We start from the raw sequence: 20,571 nt of genomic DNA, 5'->3' as shown, positions 1-20,571 counted from the left end.
GAAGCACTTCTTGACTAGTTGTTTGCACAGAAGCCCTGTGCCACCTTTTTCACTGGATGCAGAGGTAAATAGTTCTTATGGATGTGTACTTGGCAGCTGTCATTCATATTTCTGTAGCACCTGGGCTTAGCTACTGAATGTGTTATGTGTGGAACTACCCTTACATGACTGCTAAAAGATGCAGAATGCAGCACTGTAATCTTGTGGAAGATTAAAAAGCTGAAATTTCCAAAGGTTTGCATTTCCCTGCTGCATTACTTTAGGTGTAAGCTAAGGGCTAGTTTTAAGCTATGGAAACACTGTGCAGCTCTAATGTGTTCATACCTTGTAGACATTGTCTTTTCACAACTCCCATCATGACTATTAGACTCAAGACCAACTTGGAACTTAATCACATTCAAGCTAACATGGTAAATGTGAGGATAATGTTCTCAAAATGATCTTTGGAGTCTGTGTATTTTGCATTTTATAATGGGTACTGGAAATGATGATTTCTGCAGGCCCTGCTTCTCTATAACTTCTAAATCTTAAGAGTACTTTTCAGTCTGTTTTTAAACTTGCTGCACATCATGAACCTCAGGGAGTGTAAGAGATACAGACTGAAATAAATAAATCATGTGATGCAATCAGAGGAGGAGGTTACTATCTATATCTGATCTGTGTTTTCATATGCTACCCTTTTATAAGTTTCAAAACAGTGTGGGAAAGTGACTCTTAAAAACTTAAATGGCTCAACATAATCCTTTTATCTTCTTTCGCAAGTACTTTTCCATGTACTTCCATTGCAAAGAAAGAAATAACTTTATTAAAACAGGTCAGAGAGATAGGTATCTCTCAAATCTTCCACCAAAGGCACATCTCAAGCTGATACAGGTGTTGAGCTCAGAGTAGTTATGGGCCTTGCAGCTACAGACAAGGAGCAGGTAGAAAAGAATGAAATCTCTAGAATGGAAAGCAAATCTGTAACAGGAACAGAGTCAGATTGTTGGTCCATCTAGCTTAGTTTTCTACACAGACTGGCAGTGGCTCTCCTGGATTTCAGGAAGGAAACTCTCCCAATCCAACCTGGAGTTGATGGATATTGAACCTGGGACATTCTGTATGCAAAGCAGACAAGGTGCTGGTGACAATGCACCTGACTATGTGCCCCTTCAACCCCCGTCCCTCCTGGCTTATCAAACAGAGAGGGTATGGTTGTGTCCAGAATGTGGTTAATGCTATGGTACACGAGGGGATGGTCTGTGCTGCATTGAAAGAGGCAGTGGTGTGACCACTCCTAGAGAAACTGGCTTTGGACCCTTTGAATTAGAACAGCATTTGGCCAGTTGACAATACCCCTTTCTTGGGGAAGGTGATGGAGAGGGCCATGGTGGGACAGTTGTAGGTGTTTATGGAGGACACAGATTATTTAGATCCATCCCATTCTGGGTTCAGGCCCTGGCCATGGAACTAAGTCTGTCTTGATCACCCCGATGGATAACCTCTGCAGAGAGCGGGACAGGGGGAGTGCTTCTGCTTCTTGATTTCTCATCGGCATTTGATACCATCAACCATGGTATCCTCCTGGACCAGCTCTCAGGAATGGGAATTAGGGGCATTGCATAACAGTGGTTCCAATCCTATCTTCAGAACCGAATCCAGAAAGTAGCATTGGAAGACTGTCTTTCTATGTTATGAGGTGCCGCAGGTGTCTGTCTTATTGCTAGTGCTATTTAATACCTACAGGAAGCCATTGGGAGTTATCATTAGGAGTTTTGGGGTGAGGTGCCATCAGTATGTTGATGGCACTCAGCTCTATTTCTCCATAACATCTAGATCAGGAGAGGCTGTGTAGTCCCTGGGCTATTGCCTAGACACAATGGATAAGGAAAAAACAACATGAGCTTGAATCCTGGCAAGGGGGAGGAGGCACTATGGGTGAGTAAGTCCCAGGTTCAAGACATTTGTCAGTTGCCTTCCCTGGGTGGGGTTTCACTCCCCCTGAAGAAGCAGGTTTGCAGCTTGGAAATGCTTTTGGATCCAGCTCTGTCACTGGAGGCTCAGATAGCTTCAGTGGCTAGAAGTACCTTTTTACCAAATGCAACAAGTTCAACAGCTACAGCCATTCCTGGCCTGGAAAGGCCTTGCTACAGTAGTTCATGCATTGGTTACTTCAAGACTTGATTACTGCAATGTGTTCTGTGTGTGGCTTCCCTCGCACTTGATCTGGAAGAGTGCAGAGTGCTGCAGCATGAACCCTACAGGAGTGAGACCTTGTCAGCATATAATACCTGTGTTCAGAGATCTGAACTAGTTGCCAGCTTTCCACCAGGCCAAGTTCAAGGTGTTACTACTAGCATATAGAAAATAATAATAATAAATAAACCAAGATGCTCCACCACTGAACTCTAATTCCTTTCCAGTTTTGTGTTTGTGTGGATTGATTTGTTAAGTATCTGCATGCTACCTCTCTGTTAGCTGTTCCATTTCAGAAACTACACTAATAGTGCTACTGTCTACAGGGGCTCTAGCTGGAAACCTCTGGGTAGTTTGAGGCTGACCCTTGTCATGAGCCACTGAACTGCATGTAGCAATATCTACTTAGGGTGATGATTTGTTTTCCTGGGCAGGAAGGATTATAAGGAGGACTTTCTGTTCCTGGTAGCGACGGCCAAGCACTACTACTTAGTGACAGAGGATCTGCCATGCATACAAAAGATACTAGGTATACAATCCCTGGTGTCTTCAAAGAATTGCATGAAACCCTGGAGAACCACTGCCATTTAAAGTAGACAATATTGACCTCAGCCTCTGAGTATAAGGCAGCTTCCTATGTTCTGTTCCTAATTCTTTGTATGCAATTTTACCTAGCACTTGCATTTTTCAAATCTCTCATGATAGGAAATTTGAGAAGCCCTGATCTAAGGGGTCTGAATGTGCTCTGTGGCTATAATGCATAGGGCTGCTCCAATCCAAGCATGATTATGAAGTAAGGTTTCGTATATGGAGGGATGGAATGCAATTTGCAAATATTAAAATAATAATATTGCAATTTGTAAAGAATGAAATAAGAGCTTAATTTTCAGCCAGATTCATCTTTGTAAAAAAAAAACAGCTTTAATAGGTGAATTATTATCTAGCATCTGATGCCTGAAAGATATCTAGTTGAAATCAAGTTGATGGGGTGGTGTTTTCTTTTTAACTTTTGTGCAATGATAGGTTTAAATCAAAATCATTCTCAAATCTATGAGGTAGATGGGATATAGCAGGTGAATACAAAGGAGATTAAATAAATGAAATGAAAGAAATAATAATGTTTGCGTTTTGTCTCCCATCTTCTACACCAGGTGAAAGCTATGTCTGTGCATCCAATGAGCCATTTCGGAAAGTTGATTACACTAAGAACGTTAATCCTAATTGGTCTGTCAACATAAAATCTGTGTCATCTCGATCCCTCACATCTTTGACATCTGCAAGAAGTGAACTGAAGGAGAGCAAAGACTTCATTAAACCCAAGCTGGTAACCGTTATACGGAGTGGAGTGAAGCCACGGAAAGCTGTGAGGATTTTGCTGAATAAAAAGACTGCTCATTCCTTTGACCAGGTGTTGACTGATATAACAGAAGCTATTAAGTTAGATTCTGGAGTTGTCAAGAGAATTTGCACACTGGATGGAAAACAGGTAAGATGAATTTATAAGACTGCAATCTTAAATTTACTTGAAATATTCAAGTGACCCAGAGTGAACCTTTGCCTGTGTTGAGCTGTACTTGTCAAGTTAATCTCATCAAACATCTTCCCCTTACTCCATTGGACAATATAACACAATTCCTGCCTTTTTGAAATTGAAATAGCCTTTTTCTTTTATTGCGGCAATGCCTAGATGAAAGTTCATTTACTTGTATTGTCCTCCTGCAGTTTAACATGATGAAAGCACACTATAGAGTTTGGCAGACAAGGCACTTTGCGTCCAATTACCAACTGATTGAACTTATTTTCTAATGAGGTAAATTGCTCATGCCTCCAAATCTGCTTGGGCAGCACTTTTTAAATATATCATTGTAATGTTGGAAGAGACTGAAAGGAGTTTGTTAGAAGCTCAGTTCTAAATGGCGAATCATGTTCTACTTTCTCTTTTTGAAATGCACAGTTCAGCATGTTATAAAAATATATATTGTGATCTGTCCTCCTTGACATCATAAGAAATAGATGTATTTTAAAAAAACAATCATAGGGTTTGATTTTTGAATTTAATAAGACCTTGAACACCTACACATACATGAGACTTTTCAACACGGTAAGCTCTTAAAACAATAGAGTTTTCCTCCCAAATGTTGAAGTATGCATTCTGGTAAAAGAATATGATTTATGCTGAATCACTTAGTATGCCTGGAGCCACAGATGAACATATATACTATTATATGAGAAGGTATAGCCTTCTTTTTCTCCGCAGACCCTATTGACAAAACTGCAGCCCATGCTATATAAGTAAACTGCTTCACAAGCTACTGTGGGAGAATATACGGTAAATAGCAGATTATGGAATAATCTTTGTCAACCATAATGGGTCCAAGTATCATGTGCCTATGGAAGCATAGTGCTTCTCCTTTGTTCAGCTACTGACTGAATCTTATTCAAACAGGAAAATATTGAGTCTATGTGGCACTTATTTACTTGAATTCATTTCAGATCTTTGCATTGTCATTCCCTAAAGACTCAGGTGTACATATTTTAAAATATATATATATTTAAAATATATTGCACTCTTCAAGGCTATACCATCTATTGATGTTCAATAATACTCAGCATGTATCTGGGACTACTGTATTGCTTAATTTTCCTTATGTGAGAAAAGGTCATATAATCACCAGGAGTGTTATCTGTGATGCGCTGAATTCACAGTACCATGGACACCCACAGTGTCAATTACCCAAGGTAGTAGTCAAATATTACTGAAACATAATGGATTTGGGATAGCATTTTTGATAACTGAGCCCCAGAATCTGGATTGTAGAAATAACCTCCAAGCTTTATTCTAGGCTCTTTATGAGGCACAGCTGAAACTGCCACTGTGAGTGGAATAGATTAGGGGGGGAATAGAAACTTGTTTTTTTAAAAAAAGCAAACCAAAAACATGTCTTTTTGTCCCTTAGGGCAGCTCTAAACAATATGGCTTCAGCTGCAGTTATTGATCTCTCTGGTAGGGAAACATGTGTACTTATTAACAACACAGCATAGTCTGGTAATTTACTGAAGCTGGCTAATAGATTCCACTAAGTCCCTACTCCAATATGCCAAGGGTTTCACCCTGACAAAATCTAAATCCACTACTAATTTTAGTTTGCAGTGCCCAAATGGGGCCAGCAACAAAATGTTCCACAAAGTGTGATATGCTCTTGTTCTTGACTGGCTGGTTGGAAACCTATAGGATATTTCCACTTCGGGATAATTCTGTCCCCTCTTCCATATAGTTTTCCATTTTGCACAGTTTAGTTCCACTTTGCATTCACCTTACTTGAAGCAGGGATCCTGGTTTTAAATTAAATCAGCTCAGTTTGTTAATAAACAGTAGATAATGTATTTGTGCATCTAAATCTGAACCTTCGCATTTTATCAGTAAGATATTAGCTTGGCAACAGATCCTGATTGTGTGAAAGAAAGGTGGAAGGAGACACTTGCTATTTGATAATTCTCTGAGGAAGGATACTAGACTTCTGTAATGAAACAGTACCTAAAGCTAGTAGAAACATGCTTTCAAAGGTTAATGGAAAACTTTTTAGAGTGAAAGGCTATATACTTTAGCCCCAGATTCTATGGATTGAATTACACTCAAAACCTCATAACCCATTGAGTCAATCGCCCATCTCTTACTACCTTTCTGAGAAGTACCCCATCCCACCCTCCCACTATATATAAGGGTCTAGTGACTTCTGCTTCAGTGTATCTGAAGAAGTGTGCATGCACACAAAAGCTTATACCCAGAACAAACTTAATTGGTCTCTAAGGTGCTACTGGACAATTTTTCGATTTCCCCCCTCATAACTTCTGCTCCACTGCATTTTTTTGTTATGTGATTGTTTTGTTTTAGTGATTTGGTTAGATTAGCTAATTCCATTTCAGATAAAGACAGCTGAAGTCTACAGAGAACTAGATTTAAACTGGAAGAGCCAAGTGAAAACAAAACCACTATGTAGCTTATGGAAGCTTTTCTCTCCTTTGATTCTCTGTGGTATAATGAAAGCCAAACAGGAGAAAACCAGTCAAGGACAAAATTTTACTCTTGCAGGCTGCTGCTTTAAAACAAAAACCAAAAACACCAACCCATAAAACCCCACCAGTTGTGAATTGTGGGGGGAAAGGATATCGTATCCTTGGGATATTACTGTTTTATTTAGTTTTCAACATTATGCTAGGTGTTTTTTCAGCTTGGAATGTAAGTAATCCCATAGGCTTCCATTTTGTAAATGTCAGCACCTTGCACTCTAGAATTTGGAAATTAGATGGCTAGTCAACCAGCAACTCATTCATTAACATGTTTACTGATTTCCAGAGGCAGATGAGTGAATGTAACATTTATATTTTTGCAGTAGGCTAAAATACACTCCTTGTCTTCCATTCATGCAAGCGAAAGGCATTATCAGAGAACCAGGACACATAATGCACATAACACAAACAAGTGTCTCATTTAAAATTATATCATAAATCCAACGTATAACATTTGCATAAACATAGATTATATATCGAAGCTTAAATACATTCCTGGAGTTGTAAAGTACATGAACCAAATACTGCATAGGTATTAACATTGCCTATACAACCACAAGTGAAGATAACACATCTCTACACAATTCAGAACATGTTAATGATATAATCTGGTTGTGTTCAATGTATCCTGATGCTGACAGACACATTTTGGCTTGTAACAATCTTCTTTGGTGGCATAAGTTCAAAAGAAGCAATGCCCAAATATATTAATGCTGCAGTAGCTGCCTTTAAGCAGAATGAAATGATCTGTATCTTCAAGGCTATAACAGAGTCCAGTTAAATGCAACCCTAAGCCTAGTTTTCCTAAATAGCACTCAAATGCCAACATGAATGGATGTGTTTTTAAGTTGCTTTCTAAAACTCTTTATTAGTCTGGGTGATTGCTGTATCTCCAGAGAGAGGAAGTTCCATAACTGAAACGCTGCCAGCAAGAAGATTCCTATCCCACATTCCCTCAAAAAGCCCATCAGCAAGATCACAAGAAGGCATCTTCCATCCCTCCCTTGCAGAACACAGGTCCCAGATTGGGAAAAGGCAGTCCTTCAAGTATTTCAAGTTGAAATTTTGACCACTTGAATGATAATCCACTATATGGCAGAGCAACTGAAGCCAAGCAGTAATGATTGTAACAGGAAAGGATGGTATGGAATGAATCACATCCTACCATGTGGGTTCATGACGCATTTTTCTCTCAGCTGCTGCAAGAAAACTGACTGCTCCACATCCAATCTAGGTTAATACACATTTGTTAAGAACTGGAAGAAGGGAGCTAAATGCAATGCTTTTCATCAACTAGCTTGTTTGGCAGTCTAGTTTATATTCTGGCATGCTAGCTAGAAGGTAAATTAGTAAATAAGTTTTGCTTTGATACAGCTTTGTTCTTATTTGCACTACCTCTGCAGACTTTAAAAAGGGTTACTGAATTAACAGTTGTCTATTACAGTTTTCTGTTTTTTAAATAAAATACAAATGACTGCTGTTCTAGGCCTAAGGTTGGTTCCCAGTGCTACATCAATGTATTATCCTTCATTCCCAAAACAGTACACCTCATTTCATCTTATTCTCCACTGTGCACAAGATCATATGGTGAAGCTGCAAAATTAGCTTACAGACTCCTTCGTTTGCTTCTGACTGTTAGTACTGTGAACAGAATTTATAGGCATGTGTCCTAATTGATGGGAAAACATTAGGGTTTTTTCTTTTTTTAAAAACACAACTATGTTATGTTTTACATAATTTCAAATACGACTACAAGCAGGTTAGGATAGAACACCATCCCCAAGAGGGTCATTCAAAGAAGTGACCCTTGCAATGTCAGGTCTATTTTGACTTCAAAATTGCACCTGCAGATAACGTGTTAGCTCCACAACTGGGGGAAAAGCTGAAAGAGAACAAATAATTACATTTTTAAAAGAAAATGATAGAAAACTAGATCGCTAATAAAAATAATATCAACACCTAGTAGAAAAATAATTGAGAGAAGTAGGAATGAAGTGAATAATGAAGAACAATAGCTAGGGAGAATGGGACAGGGTGCATGGGAAGCTGTTTTGCTAGCCTGCACTATTCCTTTTGGACTTGTCTGTCAATTTTAACCAGCTGCATGCCATTCCATTGAAACCTCCAACTTTATCTTCTCTCATTAAAGCGGCTTCTTTGTTATTCTTTTAAGCTGCATCCTGTTCTTTAGCCCGTATATTATAATATCCTTGCCAATTTGTCAGACCTCCATGGTGTGAGGGTTGCTTTGATGGATGATAATCTGCCTTTGGGCTGCCTCTCATTCTGCTTGGAACTTTTTTTTACTACAGTTCTATAGCTAACATTCCCTGTACCACCTGCCTCTCTGGTAATTCTGTTCACTCCATTAGATTGAACATGTGGTACAATCAATAAATCTTTCTATTGACCTCATAATTTGCTCTTATTTCCATTACATTCTTCTGGTTATCTAGATGGCTCTACAGTTATCGGTTGGCATTTTAAATCTCTGGCTTTTTATCACCAGTGCATTCATAAAATGAAAGTGATAGTGTACGATAGCTTTCTCCTCCAAATGTTTTTTGTCTGCAACTTGCACTGTTTTGCCATTGGCTGATGGAAGTTCTGGCCCAAAGGCTCTGAAAGGAACTGGATTGGGAATGCCTAGTGTCTTTATATATGTGTGAAAGAATGGCTCTCCATATTTCTGTGAATATATAATGCAAAGTATATTGTAGCATTATACAGCAGCTGTCTGTTTTTTTAAACATATATGTCATGCATACTGCATATGCATGATAAAATAACTGAATTCATGGGCATAGCCAGGACTTTTGTTAGGGGGAGCAGAACTGACATAATTGGTTGGTCAGTTAAGTATTTCTATTATTTTATTTGATCGGGGGGGCAGCTGCCCCCTTCCCCCCCCCCCATGGCTACACCCATGCCTGCATTTGGCAAGTGGTTTGTGTGAGCCTGGGCTTCTAAATACAGTTGAGTTTAGAGACTAATCCTTAGAAGTAACTAAATAGGTTCGATTTGCTGTATATTCTTTAGAACAGGCATCCCCAAACTTGGCCCTCCAGATGTTTTGGGACTACAACTCCCATCATCCCTAGCTAACAGGACCAGTGGTCAGAGATGATGGGAATTATTATTGGGAATTATTTAGAGAGTATAAGTTTGGGAGATGTTCACGAGTTGAGTAAATATGCCAAAATGCACAGCTTATCTTTAGCTTATAATAATCAAATGTCATTGTCTCTAGACACTTGTATGTGTACTAATAAACAATACACCTTGTAATGTTTGCTAATACTGTGGTGGATATATACTGGGGTTGGGCATGTCCACCTGATCTAGTCTGGGGCCCAATTTGGTGCTTTGAGTCAGGTTCAGTCTGACCCAGGATGATCTGGACCTAACCCATTCCAGACCCTGAACCAAACTGGGGACCTTTTGCAGCCCTAGTTGTTTAATTGTGGTTTGAAACCCTAATTACACATCGTCTGTGGTCAGGAGGAAAAGACACAGGCAGAGATTCTTGCCTGTGTCTCTTTCTCCCCTTTCTTGCCACCGACCCCAAGTTTGATTAGGGTTTAAAATCCTATTTAAACATGCAGTCACATGACCGCCCCCCACCTGAATCACTTTGGGTAGACTCGACTCGGACTGGTCCAGGGCTGCTTTAAACCACTCTGGGCAAATCCCAGATAAACCCAAATCATTCAAGTTTGATATCCAGGATTTGCCTGAGGCTGATGCACAGCCTTAATAGTTATCAGCTTTGGAAGGAAATCTAGAAAGACCTCTCTTTAGAGTTTCTTTCAGTATTATGAAGTTTTATAAATTTGTTAAATGAAGACACATCTGTTGGGTGTGCTTTATATTTTTTGTTTCCTGAATGCTGTTTTCAGTTGTGAAAGTAATCCGAATGTTTTCAGTGATTAACCACACTGTTAGGCTCTCCAATTTCCAAATCACTGTTTTTATTCGTAGGTAAGGTTGTAAGTTGTCCTCAAATAGATGCACATGAATAATCTTTTTTGGATTTGTACTGGAATATTAAATTGTAATCTCTGCTGTGTTTTGTATGCCGTAGTGGCCTGATTAATAATAACTAGTACAGAAAGATATTCAGTCTTTCGACACTGGCAGACTCTTAGATGCTTCTGGTCATATTGCCTGGGTTGTCTGATGATCAGGCAACAAACCCAAGAATAATGATTTCAGTTCAATTTCTTACTCATTCCAGAATTCCATTGGCAGCAAGGGGTTGTATCCTTTCTTTTCCCTTACTGTCTATAATGAATATTGTTGTTGGCTCATTTTCAAATGATACAGCATGCGCATTGACTGTAAGCAGTTGTTAAGTTTTCTGCGTGAAATTAGAATAGATCCACTTTCTTCTGATTGTAATCAATAGTATCCACCCTAGATTTGACCCAGAAGACTTGAACAACTATAGGCTGGTTGCAAATGTCTTTGTGTTGTGCAAGGTTCTTGAGCAGTTGGACGGTGACCAAATACAGGCGTGCTTAGAGACTGATTTTCTATATCCATTGCATTTGGGGTTCAGGGCCAATTTTGGCATGGAGACCACAACACTCAGAAGATGGATGAGGAGTATCTTCCATGCTGTTTAACATCTACTTGAAACTGCTGCATGAGGTCATCCAGAATTTTAGATTGGGTTTTAGGATAATTTGCATTGGAACATTTTTAATTCGCATTGGAGAATTTTATTGTGTCTTAGTAAGTGATCTAAATTAGCATGTTTAATTTAATTGTATTTAGTAAGCAAAGCAACAAACTTTGAAACTGTCAGGCTTGCCTAATATTTATTTGCAGTTGGCACCCATTCATTGTTACCAGTGTTCGAAACTCCCATTGTCTTTCTAGGCGCATTTTGTAACAGAGCATTTCATTAGCGCGAGCAATTTCTGAGTTCCGGGCGCAGTACTGCTCCTAAGATTTCAGATTAAAACTGCCACTGCTATGTAAAATAACTTAGCAAGTATTAGAAATCACCCCAGAATTGGCCCTACTAAACATCTTCCAAGACAATAATGCCCATTTACACCACATAGAACTCATAACCCACCTACTTTCAGCAGCCAGAAACATCATAACCAGACACCGACAGAGACCTGTCAGGAGTAAGCATGGACCAATGGTACAAAATAGTACGGGAAACTTATGCATGGGAGGCAGTTTTTGATTTTTGGGGAGGCTTTGATTTTTAGCAGCCACATCATGGTGCATTTTAACTGCACCATTAATATAATGTCTACTTAGGCCATGTATAGGATTATGCTGTGCAAGTGGGAGGACTTCAGCCGCTCTCAACTAACCTCTTATGAATTATCTTCCTGATTACAGTCAGTGTAAAGTCTAGACACAACAATATAAAACATGAAATGTGAATAGATGGCATCTATGTTAAGATAGAGGGGCTTGCCGATCAGAAGGTCGGTGGTTTGAATCCTCGCAACGGGATGAGCTCCTGTTGCTCAGTCCCTGCTCCTGCCAACCTAGCAGTTCGAAAGCACATCAAGTGCAAGTAGATAAATAGGTACCGCTCTGGCGGGAAGGTAAATGGGGTTTCTGTGTGCTGCTCTGGTTCTCCAGAAGCGGCTTTGTCATGCTGGCCACATGACCCGGAAGCTGTCTGTGGACAAACACCGGCTCCCTCGGCCAGTAAAGCGAGATGAGTGCTGCAACCCCAGAGTCGTCCACGACTGGACCTAACGATGAGGGGTCCCTTTACCTTTACCTTTATGTTAAGATAATGTCCATGCAAATCGTAATTTGTGTTAGAGACATGGCAAAGAAGGTGCCCACTCAAGAAATATAGATAGCTATATAGGGAACACCCTTGTGCTAGGTTAGACTGTTTAACTCAGCATTGTCTATTCTGAGTAGCACTGGTTCTCCAGGGTCTCAGTCTTTCACATTACTCGGTACCTGATCACTTTAACTAGAGAGGTCAAGATTTAAACCTAGGACCATCTGTATGCAAAGCATGCACAGTACCAGTGAATTGGCCTCTTCCTGATGATTATGTGAACCTTAAATGTATTAAACATGAATTCCTGTTCATAGAAATGTTTAATTAAAATATTTCCATTGCCTCTCAGTCAAACAATATAAATACAATAAAATAATCTATTTTTAAAAAAACACACACACACATCTAGCTTTATTTCACAGTTTCTTTCCAGCCTCATATCACAGCTGGAGTTGTAATTGCAGTCTGTCCAGTGAGGACAGGACTAACTCAAATTTGCATTTTGACATTTTAATTGGTTTAATCTTGCATCTTTTATTCCAAACTAAATTGAGTTGGCCAGTGAGTCATTTATGTATTAGAAATACTGGGATAAGTGTTTTTCTTGCAGTTCCCTTCTTGGGAGTACTCTAATTGTAAGCAAGAGTTTTATTTTAGGTGCAACCTGTATTGTTAGATAGCTCAAATATATTTATGTTTGCTTTTTTCTTTGCTTAGTAGCATACCTTCAGCAACAGATAAGCTGCTTGGTGTCTTTTGTTTTTATACGTACAAATTGATCTGCCAAACCCTTTTGGTAAATCCCCAATTTATCATGCACTGATATTTCAGAACCATTTAACACCCTGCTGTCTCTAGATTCTGACAGTATAATGGGTTGTTTGTGGGCAGAAAGCATCAGCTATGGATAATTTATTTCTAAAATGTAGTTCATTAAGCTATAGTTGCTTTAAGCTAACGCTGTGTGTTTCTTTGTATCTTGGTTCAGCCCCTAGATAATCTAGTGGTTTAGTGTTTAAGGACAAGAATTAAAACACTTACATCCATTTGCCTTCCCACTGCCCCATGCAGGTCCTTTTATAAAAGTGCCTGTGACGCTTTGACAGTAAACAATCTGCAGTCTGAGCAAGCAGTGCTATTCAGCAGGGAGGAATTGAAGTGGCCTTTTCACCTTCTACTATATGCTGCAGGCTGCGGAGATAATTTTTTTAAGTCTAGGTCTGGGCTTGTTGGTGGCAGATATGAAATGGGAAATGAATTGCTGACCTATTTCTACAGCAAGCTTTCCTTGCATTTTGCACTTTAAGGGCCCAAACTATTAACACAATGGATTCAGACAGTTTAGCTGAACAATACATTAATTTTAATAGGGATGTACTAACGTGAGAGGATGAGGGAGTTCTTCTTTAAATTAGAACAGGCACAGAATGGTGATTAGAAATACAATGTGTGAATTGGCAATTAAGCTTGCACTTCCCTAAAAAAATAATAATTTGTAAATGTATCAGAGAAGAACAATAAACCATGTTCAAAGATCCTACAGTTAGTTGAATCCCATCTTAGTCATTCTTGGAGTAGGGCAATTGAAATCAAAGTAAAGTAATGAATGAGTTAAGTCACATTGGTTTTACTAGGTTTTCCCATTGTCTTCAACCTAAAGTATTCTGCTCGGAGTATAGCCATGTTGCTTGGAGGATTGTTGGTACCTGTATTATTGAATGTAATAGAGGAGACTGTGATTAAGGCTAGGGTGCTGTCCCTAATTAGATGCCATTGTATTTCAATAATACATGCAAAGTGAGCACTGATTCACACTGAGGTGGAATCTACACATATATTAAAAAACACTGTGAAAATGCTTTTTTGAAAAACGTTTTGAAAAATACATTGAATTTGCCATAGCTCACTGTCTTCATCTGGTGTCATATTTACAAAGTTTTTATCTGCAGCTGTATAGTCCTGAGTATTTCTAGTTGAGCTGCTTGTCATTATTTCTCAACTAAAAACACACATACACATGCTCACACTCCGCTGCCAATTATTATTGGGTGTGCTGTACACTCAAGCTTCCTTTCCTTTGTCCATTAAACTGAGCATTTCCTCTTTCAAAACGTTAAAACCATATCCTGTTTCCTTGACATTAATATTGTCCAAGGCCATAGGTGGCATTTAGATCTTGCACAAAAGAGAATTTAACTGTCTTTCCCTAGCTTGATGTTTTACTACAGCTTGCATCTGAGGTTGAGGGCTGCTTTCTTTTCATCAAGGCTTTATTCCTTTTGAAAGAAGAATGTCATCCACTATTTGCCTTGAAACAGTTCAAGCTTGTTTTCATTTACTTGGAAGCGAGCCAAATTCAGGAGACCATTGTTAACTGCACCTTGGAAGCAATGTAACTATCCTGGAATGGTTCCACTCAGAAGCCCCAGATGTAAGCTTTTAGATTTGCAAGAATAGCATAGCTGACCAGGATTGCTTTAGCTTATAAACAAAATGAGCTGTGTTGCTTTTCTTTAAAAAGTGAAATGAATACAATAGAAATCAGCTTCAGTACAGGGACTTCCAAAACTGATGGAAACATAAAATTAAATGGAAAGCTAATGAAGGTGATCAAAAGCATGGCCGAGAAGCCCTTTTCTCCATGGGGATGTGTCTAGTAGCATTTTTACTTGCTGCTTGTTCAGATACTTTTCAAATAATATATTCCACATGTGCAAATGTAAACATAATGAAATTGCTGCTCATTGGAGGAGTCCACTTATACATAATAGATAGTCAGCAGAAAATCTTTACATTAGAAACCATAATCCTTTTGTATATTTACTTTATCGTATTCATAATCTGAAAAAGATAACTTTCATAAAATGCAGTTTTTGGTAGCCATATTCACATGTGACTATTCAACTGGGAGACTGCATTCAGAAAAGCAGAGCTTCATAGCTGCAATACACCTCTCTTCAAATTCCAAATAAAAGTACTCATTTTCCTACATTTGCAAATCCCCCCTGCTTTGTTCTTCATTGTGATGTTCACCCCTTCTTAGTATTTTATTTACATTTATTATTATGCTACTGTAAAAGGATCAGCTGCATGCCTAGCACTGCACAAAAGGGCTTTCCCAATCTGTGTTAGATCATGGAACAAGTAGACAAAGAGAAATGGACAAAAAGGGGGCAAAATTGCTTTAGAGCTTAGGGTGTTCGGTTTTCTTTTGTGGTCTCATAGTGTGGGCATGCACCTTTTCCAGCTATTGTACAATGAATACCACAAATGAGGGCTTGAATCATATTTGGGAGTTGGGTGGGTGTGATTTCTCTTAGAGTATGGTTAATTTTAAACCTTTACAAAGAGAGGAACAATTATTATTTTTTCTGTACAGAGGATAGATATTCCTGTTGATCAGGCAGGCTAGGAAAGAGTTAAGTATTTGTCTTGTCAAAACTGCTTAACTATGTTGAGGTGAATTACTTTTTCTCCATACTTATGTAGACATTTATCCTTTATCATGAGGTTATGCTAAAGCTAACCGGATACTGGGAGGAGAGAACGTTGTGTCATTGAGCTTGATAATAGAATCAAACAAATGCTCAGTGCTACATGTTTCAGCCTACAGGTGGTCTTACTGTAAGTTCAGCCAGCTTTTATCTCTGGTTTAGCTGCTATGACAACTGCACTGCTTTCAGATGCCTTGTACAAATGATCTTTGAGAGTGCTGAAAGTCATTGATATTCTGAGTGTTTTTCTACTGCAGGCAGCAACAAACCTTCCCTGTACTCCAGCTCATATTTACTGTTATCATAGAGGGTAATGAATGCACGTTTTGTCATTAGACAAGTGGACTGAAAGTGATAAAACTAGGATTGCAGCTTTAATAATAAACTAAGCACAGTTACAAGAGAGTATGCCCCCACTGAAAACAGTGTGGCTTACTTCTGAGTAAACATGCACAGAATCGCACTATAATTCTTTATACACTCCCCCCAAAAAATCGCCAATAGCTTTTTCTTCCTTTTCTTTTCTGTTTATTTCCTTCCCCCCCCTTCTGTTTTGAAATTCTGGTATCATTTCATGAGGGGAGGGGGGGAGATAAGGGAAATTAATATTTTTTTTCCATTTTATGTGTAAAGAAGGCCTGCCATTTATTCTGAATCGATATAATTGTCACATAAAAAAGTTAATTTTAAAATACATGACCAGGTTGCAGTTACATCAGTGTTTCCAGATCCAGTCAGAATAATAGCCACAAAAAATAGTCTCTCCCATTATCCAGGCGTATCATCCCCCATGGTGGGTAATCTCATAACTGTGGTGGTGAAAGGAAAGGAACCAGTTTCAGCATTTCAGAAAACAGTTCACCATGACCTGAGGCACATCAAAGGCTTCCCAATTTCAGTCTTTAGGTGCCTTGGTTCCCACTCATGGTTGCAGTACTCAGACTCCCAGCTCAGTTATTGTTAAAGGCTTTATTCCGAAATTCACTGCAATGCCCAAATGTAGATCAGACCACAGTTTACACAGGTCAGAAGTTCACAGCAGAGCTCTGAAATACATGGTTAGGAGTAAGCTAAAATGTCTTGACACTTAACATGCTCCCTGAGCTCCCCTTTGAAGGACTGTTCGTTCAATCAATCAACCAACCAACCAATCAATCAATCAATCAATCTTTTTTGTGGTCAAAGACCAGACAGCAAAGTCAACAACAACATATGCAACATCTGCATGAAGAAGTGGACATAATTTAAAATTTTCCCTATAAACTTAATTACATTAAAAATAACACTCCTTCAGCTAAACTCTGTATTCCAGAAATTAAAAGTGCACAGTTGTTGTCCCGAAATATGGGACTAGGCAAGCCAGCAGGCCCACCTATGAGTAGGTTGGGTCTGTTTACACCAGCATAGCCATTGCAGCATTCTTAGTGATGGACATGTGGTTGACATGGCTTGCCTCACTGTCTGCTCTAGTCTTGAATTCCTCCTTTTCGGGACAGAAGATACTTCACTAACAAGGTGGGTTGCCAGAGTCAAGTCAGGTAGTTCTACTGTGCCAGTCAAGGCAGCCCATAACACTGATGTGGGAATCTCTGCCAACAACAAACTGGGCACGTTCCCACCATCTAGACCAGCGTTTCCTAGATCTCTTGGCCCTCTCCAGGATCCAGTTCTGCACATTTGTCCCATTCTTCTCCCGCTATGACCAGCTCTGCCGAGATATCTCAATGCAGTTCATGACAGCTGAGCTCATTTGCACTCTCTAGCACTACCAGGAAATTTATAAAATAGCTGCAATTTTGTTCCCCTTTCAACAGAAGTGAATGAAATTTGTAGGCACAGTAGTTCATTCAGAGTAGATACAGTCAAAATTAAATTGTCTGCCAAGTTACAGACAAATCTTCAGGGAATTTGTTTTTTAAAAAATGAAATGGCTATAATGTTTTGATTTTGAGATGGGATACTGAGGGTGTAATTCCTGCCACCCCTGACTAATTACTTCCTCAGGAAATGCAGTGTCTAACAGAAAAATGGTTGCCTACCCTTGCTATGTGCAAAGCAAAAAGGTAGCACAAAATGTAAACTTCTCTCCTTAGTTTAGCTGGTCCACTCAGTAATATTCTTCTTTCCTTTTTTTATTTTTAAAAAGGTTACCTGTTTGCAAGACTTTTTTGGTGATGATGATGTTTTCATTGCCTGTGGACCTGAGAAATACCGTTATGCTCAAGATGATTTTGTACTAGATCACAGTGGTAAGTACTGTCTGTATATTTGTTTTGAACCATAAGCTTTCAGTGCTTATGAAAGCACTGAGTGACATTGCGACTGCATATACCCCCCCCCATATATATTGCACTGATAAAGACTGTAAATGGGGTGTATCAGGTGTTAGGGGAGGAGTAGTACCTCTGGTAGAAGACATGCCATGCTCCCTCTGGAGTAGTTTGTCCACCTTTGATCCCCACCCTTTACTCAGTTCTCACCTGTGGCTCCTAGAAGCTGCATGCGACAGTGGCCACACCCTGGGAAATGGCGTTGACTGGCTGGCTAAACCAGGTGAAGGTAGCCAATGGGTCTCAAACCCTTGGTGAGTTAGGTACTTGCACTGCATGCGAAGACAGGCTATGGTGGATTGAGTGGACAAGACCAATAGTGGGTCTAAGGGTCAAGAAGGTGGTTTCTGCAGATGATGTAGAGGGAAGTGAGGGGAAGATGAGGCTCATCAATTTGGGAAGGTAGCCAATCTAGAAGAATACTGATCCTAAACCTTCAATGCCTTGTGGGATATCTTTGGGAGAAGAAAAAGCTAAGGAATAAATGCTACACAAATCCAGAGTAGAATCAAGTCCCTAAGACAGTTTGATTCTGCCTTGTATGCCTTCTACTGACAACAAATGCAGATAGGCTGGTGGCAAATGTATTGTTCTTCTTTCCTTTGGACCACATCAGCAAGGCTGAGAGTAGGTTCTTGTTGTCTGGGCAGCCCAGGACCTCCATACTGGAAGCATAGATGAAAACCAGAGGTGGGTTTAGAGGAGCGTAACTGCTTTCGTTGCACTGGGCACTGAGCCTTGGGGGCACAACAGGGGTCACTGCAACTATGATTTAGAATGGAGCACAAGAAGCAGGAGGGGGCACCTATTTTTCATGGGAAATTTGAGACCCCAAGTTCCGCCGCTGTGAAAACCTAAACTCTGTAAAGGGGACCTGTGAGGGAAGGACATACATTCCTGCAAATCAAAATGCGGTCCATTTTAAAGAAACCATGCCATCTAGAAAAATATACCACTATCATTATTCCCTGTGCACATCAATGATGGGAAGATGATGGGATGATGCAATAAGACACAAAGGGTTCTTGGAGAGGCAATATGGAGCATCAAGGCATTCTAATCCCCGGGATCCATATGAACCTGAATCATAGAGTTCTGCTGAAGGACCTAAGAAAACAGATTTGCTAGAGACTGTTGTTTATTAAAATAGCTAACTGCACAGTAGTCTAAGGGACAGTTCAGCTTTCAGTTTAAAACTTCTAGTGTACATTGTGTTGCCTATTCATCATGTAGGAGCAGCAAACAGATTGCAGTCTCAGTGGGCACAATAATTACGCTTACAGTTGGATCGGAAAGACACTGGTGTGAACAGGTGGAAGAGGACTTGCTCCAGTCAGTTTTGATGAAATATGCAATATGTTAACATTCTTTTATATTCTTTTATTTGTAAAATAAATGATCTACTTTTCCAACATAGATGAGACATATATAAAATTCATATGTACACTCTTCTATTGTAACAGGATAAACAACCAAATCTAGTTTTAAAGCAACCTGGAAAAAAATAATTTTCCAACATTTGACCAGATGTCAACAAGTTTATAAGCTTACAAATTTATAAACCTCTTTTGATTCATTTGAGAAAAACTGTTTATGAAATGAGTATGTTTGGGTGATAAATCTAGTTGGTAGGTGGTTTTGTTGGAAGTGATTACAACTCTAAAAATATTTCTTCTGCTATCCATCTGTTTGTTTACAGAATGTCGTGTTATGAAATCCTCTTATTCCCGTTCATGTGGGATATCAAGGTATTCTGGATCTAAAAGCCCTGGATCTAAAAGCCCTGGACCTTCACGGCGAAGTAAATCACCAGCTTCAGGTACAGCTGCCTGGGTGGATGGGGGAAATGTGCATTTAGAACCTTGTTTGTTTAATTAATATATTTTCTGCTCATCAATCCCCAGCAGCTCACACACACAATATGTCTACCAATAAAATAAATAATTTTAAAACAGCAGAACAATAAAATTAGAGCCAATAGTTGTTTAAATATCATTTGTTAAACAGCATCTAGAAACCCTTGGCAAATAAAAAGGTTGACACCTGACTGAAAAATAACAAAGTCTATAGCAGAAAAGCACCACCAGGGAAAGAATGGCAAAGTACCACCACTAAAAAGGCCCTGTCTGAGATCACCACCTACATCACTACTGGCAGCAGATAAAACCTGCAGAGAGGCCTCTTGATGAAGACCTTGGTGCCCATGGAAGTTCGTGTAGTAACAAGTGGTTTTTTTGACATGTGCTCTTCCTTAATGGCAGTGCCCCACCATGACCCCCTATTTCTCACCTTAATCTCACCCAAAAAGGTGAGGCAAAATTACACGTTCCCCAAGCCTGAGGGAGATGCAAGGGTTGCAGAGGATGAATATGAATAAATTCAGTTGTACGCATTTAAGTGTTTTCCCTTCATCCACTCTATTCTTCTTTTTGAGGCCCATGACTTTCTTACTCCTTTTTTCTCTTTGGTATCCTTAGCCAACACAAAATGCATCTTCCTTCTTCCTATCTCTTTGTGTCCCCCCCCCTTTTTTTTTACAGTGCTTGTTCAGGTTATATTAGGTTTTTTTGCCCCAGTTATGTTTTTGATTATGTCTTTCAGTCCTGCTCCAGTGTCAGTATTTTAAAATATCAATGTTTTAGGGAAAGTGGTTCACTGACAACTGGAGAACAACAGATTGTTGATGTGCTGAATCAAAAAGCTACTCAGTACAGTGGCCCAACAGTACCAT

The 20,571-nt window shown here is 39.4% G+C and overlaps 1 protein-coding gene across 5 annotated transcripts in view; it reads left to right on the top strand.

Moving 5' to 3' along the window:
- Positions 1–20,571, top strand: part of DCLK2 (doublecortin like kinase 2) — a 72,352-nt gene that overhangs the window by 13,502 nt on the left and 38,279 nt on the right. For all 5 annotated transcript variants that reach the window (XR_008332202.1, XR_008332203.1, XM_053403148.1 and 2 more), the window contains exons 2-4: positions 3,327–3,661; positions 17,657–17,759; positions 19,540–19,659. Coding sequence is in view for 3 of the 5 variants with exons in the window: in XM_053403148.1 (XP_053259123.1) it covers positions 3,327–3,661; positions 17,657–17,759; positions 19,540–19,659 (558 nt within the window). In the remaining 2 variants the exon portion in view is untranslated. The remainder of the gene's footprint in view (positions 1–3,326; positions 3,662–17,656; positions 17,760–19,539; positions 19,660–20,571) is intronic.

Source organism: Podarcis raffonei, chromosome 9 (genome assembly GCF_027172205.1).
Source record: "Podarcis raffonei isolate rPodRaf1 chromosome 9, rPodRaf1.pri, whole genome shotgun sequence".
Classification (NCBI taxonomy): domain Eukaryota; kingdom Metazoa; phylum Chordata; class Lepidosauria; order Squamata; family Lacertidae; genus Podarcis; species Podarcis raffonei.
This window is presented reverse-complemented; position numbering and strand designations above follow the sequence as displayed.